This window comes from Phalaenopsis equestris, unplaced genomic scaffold (genome assembly GCF_001263595.1).
Source record: "Phalaenopsis equestris unplaced genomic scaffold, ASM126359v1 Scaffold000428, whole genome shotgun sequence".
Lineage (NCBI taxonomy): Eukaryota > Viridiplantae > Streptophyta > Magnoliopsida > Asparagales > Orchidaceae > Phalaenopsis > Phalaenopsis equestris.
Window position 1 is genome coordinate 3,534,435 of NW_018164869.1, and position 8,576 is coordinate 3,543,010.

At 35.1% G+C, this 8,576-nt stretch overlaps 1 protein-coding gene across 2 annotated transcripts in view; it reads right to left on the reverse strand.

Annotated features, from left to right (window-relative positions):
* Positions 1 to 4,790, reverse strand: part of LOC110027402 (vam6/Vps39-like protein) — a 38,475-nt gene extending 33,685 nt beyond the window's left edge. For both annotated transcript variants that reach the window (XM_020728814.1, XM_020728815.1), the window contains exons 1-6: positions 3,598 to 4,790; positions 3,171 to 3,446; positions 1,933 to 2,129; positions 1,392 to 1,533; positions 955 to 1,233; positions 590 to 662 (exon numbers count right to left, since the gene is read on the reverse strand). In XM_020728814.1, coding sequence (XP_020584473.1) covers positions 590 to 662; positions 955 to 1,233; positions 1,392 to 1,533; positions 1,933 to 2,129; positions 3,171 to 3,446; positions 3,598 to 4,758 — 2,128 coding nt within the window. In that variant the 5' untranslated portion in view covers positions 4,759 to 4,790. The remainder of the gene's footprint in view (positions 1 to 589; positions 663 to 954; positions 1,234 to 1,391; positions 1,534 to 1,932; positions 2,130 to 3,170; positions 3,447 to 3,597) is intronic.
* Positions 4,791 to 8,576: the final 3,786 nt, after the last annotated feature.

Below are 8,576 nucleotides of genomic sequence, written 5' to 3' on the forward strand. Positions count from 1 at the left end.
GTATACACATTACTGAAACATATAGGAGGCTTATCATATAACCTAGACGACAATAAAAAGATAAAAGTTCATATCTATTCTGCTATCAATATCTTTATTTTATCATGACTAAGTAAACAACAAAATCACTAAAAAATAAATTAAATGTGATTGATGTATATGCAATTAATAGTAATAAAAAAAAACCGTTCCTCTCAAAGCCGATTGCACTAAGTTAGCATATCAAGAAAATCTAATGATAGACCATAATCTCATACAAACAAAAGAAACTAGGCTTCCTTAGAGCATTAGAGAATAATCATCAAAAAATTTGTGCAGGCATTGGCTTATGAAGAACCAATAGTATAGTGTATATACATTATAGCTTATAAATAGCTCAAGTTCCTAATTCATGCTAAATTCATTAAAATGGGCTGCAACCCACGGGAAAAGGAAAAACAAGATAAATACCATTTCATATATCAACTGAACGGCATAAATTTTAACTGATTTAGAAACGTTCTATCTGATTCCAAGGGAACTGGTCTTAGTCAGCAAAATTGTAAAAGCATATAAAAAGAAAAATCTTCATAAATATCTTCTTAATTACCTGGTGAAAGTTTTTCGTGGCGTATATCAGATGTTAAAATCAGGATAGCACTTTCTTGATCAATATCCGCAATCTAAATCCAATAAAAACCGATTAAGTAGACATATGGATGATGCTAAAAATATATTTATAAAAATCCAATAAAAGAAATGAAGGTTAAAAAAAGGGGCATTTACATACATACCACCCAATTCCTATGCTTTTACATATCTAAAACACCTAAACTTTACTCTTTACATTTATACCATCCAAATATTTCATATCACATCAAAAATACCATCATTTTAACTTTTAAAAAGTGAAATGGACCTTTTGGTATATGCGAAAATCTTCCTATAAAAAATAAAAAACTAAAAAAAACTAACCCATCCAAGATGTTCAAGAACAAGAGCTTCATCAGATGACTCCTGCAGCAACTTTGATGCCTCAAAAGCAGCAGCAATTCTCCAACTCGAGAGCAAATCAGAAGAAGAATCTGAGGGGTTATCCAAATGAGCCGTGGGATTTTCCCAGAATGCTGTTGAATAGTTTTTCGCCATAACACACCATATAGTGAGAGCCTTAGAGTACATCCCTTTACTAGCATACAAAAATGCAAGAGTGCGTAAATGCCCGGAGCCATCTAGTAAGGTTTCTAAGTCCTCCTGCACGAAGATTCCACTGCTTGCCAACATATACATAGTGCATTCTCTTGAGACTTATACTCACTTAAAGTGTAATTGTGTGAATAACACGAGCCAATTATGTCTCAAGATACACTGAAACACATTATGTGAGAACAAAAAAAATGAAAAATACATACCACAACACAGCTGTTCTCTGATGAGGCGAGCTTCTCCATATCCAGCACACGATTAAGAGCACTGTAAAGGTAAATTAAAAGTGTGTCGACACCTTCTTTCACCGGAGAAAGCAATTCCTTCTCCCGGCAGATGACTAGATACCTGTCCATTAAAGGTTGATAAGGATCAAAGATTAAAGATTCTATATTCCAAAGGCTCATTTGGGATCAATTTTGTTTTTGTTTTTTTTTTCTTTTGTTTCAAAAAACAAGTTTGTTTAGCGTGTTTTTCACATGTTTCTGTTTCTTGTTTTCAAAAACAATTTATCATGTTTTTTAAAACATCCTAAATAACAATTAGGTGTTTTAATAACAGTCACATCTTAATCAAATTTGACGAACATGTTTTGCTTCAAATCAAAATATAAACAAAGCAAAATAAAAACAAAAGTAATCCCAAACAGCCCTTAAAAAAAATGCTTGTAGCTCCAATGATACAATCTCCTATATGATGAGTTAATCAAACAGTATCTTATCTCATTTGAACTTTATAAGAAGCAACCTGATAAAGTTTTCAGTTGCTGACTTCAATAAATCAGCTCTGCTTGGTGGATTCAAAATAAAATCCTCATCGCTATCGGTGACAATACCAGCTTTTCTGAGAAACATCGCTCGTTGAATGGCATGAAGCCCGTCATCAACAACTTGTTCGAGAGGCACAGGGGGAGGATGCAATCCCCAATAGCGCTTCCTTGGCGCCTGAAACATGAACAAAATATACAATATGTAAGGGGCTGTATGATAACAGACTTTTAGTAGAGTTTAACTTAAATCTTGGTAGAAATAAAAAAATGGCAATTTTAAATCCAGGAATTCATATCCAAATCCTACTCAATCTTTTTCTTAGTTTTGTCTTAAATCTGAGGTTTACTAAATCCTCCTGTTGGCAAGATTTAGGGGCTGTTTAGTAATGGCTTTACCTGCTTTGGTAAATCTTGCCAATCTGGATTTATTAAATCTGGACAATGACGGGATTTAGTATGCCCAAGATTTAAAGCAAAACTGAGAAGAAAAGTATGAAGAAACAGGGTTTATGGAATCTGGGATTTAAAAATGCCATTTATGTTGTCTGGCAAAATTTAAGTTAAATTCCAATTAAATTTGTTACCAGAAAGTACCTTGGTAAATCTAGATTTATATAATTTACTAAAGCTGCTAAAGTTGTTATCATAGAGCCCCTAAACATGCACTGTCATAAGGATTTGTAAAAACTATAACACGCACGCATACAAATAACCTGAAGACCTTTACAAACACAATTGAAGGTCACATATCGCAAAATAGAAATAAAGCAACTCATACATCTCTGTTCAGTCATTCAAATTGGCATCTAGTAGGAAGAAAGCATTCAAACAGCGGATAAGAAGCTTGGAAATTTTAACTAAGGCCTGACAAATACTATATAGCATCAACTTTCTAATTGAAACTGTCGATGAATATTATTTCCCATAAATCAGCTTTTGCTTAGCCATATAATAGATCCAACAAGAACAAATTAACTTCGGTTATATAAAAAAGGGGCATTTACATACTTTAGGTGTTAGATATGTAAATCCATAAGAATCGTGTGGTGTGTATGCAAGTTTCCCATTAAAAAATATAAAACTAAAAAAAAAAGGCAAGAACACCAGTCTCAATGTAATCACTAGGTATAAAACGCTACTCAACCCGCACATAATACTGAATCACAAATAAAATTTGGAAAGGAGCCTTGAAACAACTGGAAGACTGGTCAAGTACCAGTTGAGACCACCGGTTGGGCTCCCTCATTATGAATGAAAATATCTCAGACGGATCCATTGTTTCTGATTGCAGAAAGTGATTGACAGCTTCTTCAAAATGCAGCTCGAACAGTAATAGGAAGCCCACTTGGGCGTGCACAAAGCAAAGCATCTCCTTTGTCATTTCGCCTTCTGATTCAAACTCTTCCACAAGGTTGATGGCTCCCTTAAAATTCTTCTTCTTTAGCAAATCTTTAATCTGCTCTTCTGGAGACACTTTACGACAACAGAAGGCCTGAATGTAGGAAAATAAAACTTGTGTTCAGAGAGATGACACACAACATATATAAATGACTGAGTAATACAAGAATGAAATAATTCTCATAACAAAAACTACAATGTATGAAAGAAAACAAACATCAATTGACAGTACAAGACTTACCAACCTTATAAGTTGTTCCAACGATTACAATCTCTCCACTGCCCTGATTATCACAAGCAACAATACATGAGCCAACACTATTCTTTGTCAACTGTAACGACTGCACCAAAACACTAGTTTTCTTCCTATACAAATCCAATCTGCCATCTCTTGCAACAATTACATATGGATGCATCTCAGCAATGGATTCTGGAACGTACTGGAAAATCAAACTCCCACCAACCGGATGCCCCAGAGCATTGGAAACTACACCAACTTTATCGAACAACAAAAGCACATCGGAGCTTCGCACTAAAACTCTCGCCAAAGGCGAAGAGGATTCGGGAAGAGAAAATATTAACGATCCTTTACCATTAACATCAGAAAAGAGGATGTAACCTTCTGATGTTCCTACTACTATAGAATCACCAACCCACACCATGGTCTTCACTCCGTCAATTCCCTGAATCTCTTTCCAGAATATGGAAAGACCACTGTGTTCGGCATCCAAGTCAACATTGCTTGGCAAAAAAAGCTCGATCAATACCAACTTTTTACCTGCAGCAGCTGCCAAAAAGCAACTAGTTCCTGCTCCTCTCTGCAATTCGGAAACCCTAGACGCTGCCCCGTTTACCCGAATACCTCCACCAAATTTTTGAAGAAAAGTCTGCCCGGATCTCGAAAGCTCCGCTCTCACCGCACCATCGAAAAAAGGATCCGAAATCGATGAACCCGGCTGCAACAGCCTTTTCGAAATGGCTGAGACGTCCTTGGCAAAACCTAGCTTCCGCATAGACTGCAATAACAGCAAATCCACCAAGAACAAATATCCATCCGAGAGAACAACGACTCTTCTGACCTCAGGGAGAACATTGATCGACTCGATGACACGGTTGCTGATCGTCGCAGACCTAAGAAACTGCACCGGTGCGAACGGAGGAGCATTTGAATTATCGTCGGCGGAAGTAGATGGAACCGGCGGCAGCGAGGGGTTCAAGGATAGAAGAATTAGCTTACCGCCGCCCGTACCGACGTATATCAGAGTTTGAGAGTCGGAAGCAGCGAAGACTGCGAGAGAACGGATGGTGAGAGGAACGGCGGGGGAGAAGCCGGCGAGTTTCGCAGGATCGAAATCAGTAAACGCTTCAAGAACCACCCGATCCATCTGAGATCGGAGCGTTTCCATGGAAAGGGCTAAGGGACTGTTTGGTAGCTGGTTTTAAGCAGTATTCATGCAGATTTAAGCTAAATTCTGTCAAACTCAAAAAATGTCTCCCTAAATCCGGCTCAAATTATTCCTGAGTTATTTTCAGTTTATTTCTGGATTATTTTTAATAATTTTAAAATAATTTGTGATTATTTTTAGATTATTTCATGATTATTGAAAATAACCCAGAAATAACCTAAAAATAACTCAGTAATAACATGCGCCGCACGTAGAGCTATGTCAGGAGTCCGCACAGAAAAATTTTTGTTGAATCCCAAGCTACTGTGAATCTATGAATGACGTCTATTTGTGATAAATTCGAGATTTACGAAATCCTGCGAATCTAAAAGAGCCAAGAGGATGAATGGCAATAACAGTCTTACTTCCTCGATGGTTTCTGGTGGGAGCGGGGCAAAAATTTCCCACCAGAAAAACTTTCTCCTAACTTCAGATGGTACCTCTCTACCCCAGTAGTATTGTTGTACATCTTAAAAAATATTAAAGTGAAATAATAAAATATAAGATAATTCTAAATAACTCTGAAATAACACCGCAAATATTATTTCAGAATTAATTTGGTATTATTGAAGATAAACTCATATATTTAACTTCAATAACCTCAAAATAACTTATAAATAATCCTAAAAATAATCTCTATAGTTGTATTTCAATATCATTGAAGTGAAACCTTAAAGTTTATTTCTGGATTATTGAAGTGGAATAACATGTGGCAGTTGCGGCAAATAACCTAGCTTATTTGGGGGCAAATAACCTCTACGATGAACCACACGTTGAAACATGTTATTAGAGTTCGCACGCAGAGCCACGTCCGGAGTCCATACATAATTTTTTTTCCCACAAACAAGCTTACTTCCTCAATGGTTTATAGTAGGAGCGGAGAGGAAGGATGAGAAAGATAGGAGTTTCGGTGGTCTCTGTGAGTCGCGATCCCATTGTTTCCTTCACAGCCACCTCTAATGGAAAAATTTTTCTATCTGACCTCCGAACTTAGCTCTACGTGCGGACTTCCCCCACCATGTGTGTTATATGGGGCCCACCTAAAAAAATATTAAAGTCGAACCACAAACTTCGCAATTGCCCTGAAATAACCTCTGTGGTTTCGCTTCAATAACCCTGAAATAATTCCACAGAGATTATTTATTATTTTTGGGTTATTGAAAAAAAACTCATATATTTCACTTCAATAACCCAGAAATAACCCCGAATAACATCCGCAGAGTTACTTCGGGTTTATTGAAGTGGAACCGCGGTTAGGGCTGTCAATCTGGCTCGTTGTTTGCAAACAGCTCGTGTTCTGCTCATGTTTGACTCGTTCGTTAAGCTTAACGAGTTGAACATGAACAATTTTTTAAGCTCGAATTGTAAACGAGCCAAACACAAACATAAGTTTGTTCGCTCGTGTTCGGCTCGAATTGGCTCAAAAATAAATAATTAAATAAATATATACATAATAAATATTCATAAAATTAAATATTATAAATTTAAATTAATTTATTTTTAAAAAAATTGTCATATTTTATAAAATTTAATTCTTTAAATTATTATATCCAACAAAATATTAATAATAATATATTGCTAATACTTATATAATATTCTTTAAATCTTCCGTCTCAGGTATTATCGAATAATCATAGGCTTAAAGCCTTAAAGTATTATATATTTATATAATAATATAATATTAGTTTTATAATTAAAATATTATAACATATATAATTCCTCTCCGCTCTCTCGAACTTTCTTACTTTCGGCTGCCTCCCCCACTCACTCTTCTTGTTCTTCTTTCGAAAATTCATTCGACCGACCGCCGCAACAACTTAGGGTTTGTCGTGGGTTTGTCGTCTTCGTTCGTCTTCTAATATCGACTTGTATATCTCTTCGGATAGCTAGTGACTCAATGTTGGCTCAATTGCTCGGTATTCTTGCTTGGTCGCTCGTTTGGCTACCTAGGTGTTATCTCTGAGCATCTTCTCTCTAATATTTCATATTATCGTCTGGTTCGCCTCTTATCTTATATTTACTTAATTTTATTTTACATTTATTTGGATTTTTTAGGGAAACCTAGCTTTGTTTGGGTTTTTGGCAGTAAGATTTTTTTTGTTAGATTTTTAGTTATGTTTATGTCATATATATATATATATATATATATATATTCAATGGTTGAGAATATGAAATCTGATCTAAGTGTTTTGTTGTGAAATTCAATTCGACGTGCATTCTGTGGTGAATCATTAAGGGGTTCGCTTATTGCTTCTAGATCAGAATTTTTTTGGTGAAGAATATTATGCTTATTTCCTTTAGCTTTTCAAAACAATAACATATGTTTTCCTTTAGCTTTTCCTCCAATTGATATTCTTGTATTTTTGTCTATGATTTCCAGTTGATGCTACAAGCTATGTTTATAAAGCAAGATCGTATATGAATACTTGAGTTCAAGTTATGTAGATCAGCCTTGTTGTGAAATTTAGTTCGGCTTGCATTGTGTGGTGAATCATTATGTGGTTCAGCTATTGTTTCTAGATCATAATTGTTGGGACTGCTTTATAATGGTAGTCATATCATAATGGAGACATATCATAATGATTAATGAGAAGCATTACATATTCAGTGGGGGTTCGGCTATTGCATCTAGATCAGAATTTTTTTTGTGAAGAATATTATGCTTCTTTCCTTTAGCTTTTCAAAACAAAAACATTTGTTTTCCAAGTATTATGAAAGATGAATACTTGAGTATATAAGCAAGAAATGAATGCTAAATTCTTGCTTATCAATTTTATAAATACTTGAGTTCAAGTTATGTTTATAGTTCAACATTGTATATGAATACTTATGTTCAAGTTATGTAGATCAGCCTTGAGTTAAAGTTTTGTAAATACTTGAGCAAGTTATGTATATAAATACTTAAGTTCAATTTTATGAATACTTGAGTTCAAGTTATCTAATCTCCACTTCTCCTTCTCGGCATTGTTGGCTTCTGTTGAAATTAGGGCTTTTGGATTAAGTGAGGTCAACACATTTAGATTTATGTGTATGCATTACTTCTTCTTCTCGACACTGTTACTGTCTTTATCATATGAATTATATTATGCTACTGTTGTAGGCTTTAGTGATTTAGTATGCTAATCTTGGGTATGCATGAGAAATGAGCTGCCATTCTTTGACTATAAATGGTATGCACGAGGAATGAGCTCCTGACAGCGACTTTTTATATGCTTAAAATACAAGATAAATATGGACGTAATAATATTCAATAATTGTAAAGCCACACTTATCAACGCAAATATATGTATCGCTCAAGTAATATAGAGCTCTAATGTAGTCATAGATATCGATCCCACGGGGAGTGGTTAGAACTGCGGACTAAGATTTTAGAAAAGCAATACTTTAATCACAACAACGAATTTCAATTTGCTTATCTATCACTAATAGGCAATTGAAATAAATAGATAATTTTAATAACTATTAAATAACTAATGATACTAATGAGGGTTTAATTGTGATATTCAATATATAAAAAAACATCATTCTCCTTATCAAGAAATTATAGTGAATGGATAGAGTGAATTAGTTCAATTTAGATTGTGTCAAATAGGAGCATGCCTATTCTTTACCCTTTGGTCTAGGCATAAAGAACATTGATTAATCCTATGTTTGTTTACTGAATCTACGGCTAGGCTGGGAGGATACCGGCTCTCACTTCGGAGCTCCCACGTTCCCCTCACTGAGGGCTAACATCTACACTTCAGAACCCAAACGATAGGACCGAATTGGGGATTTTA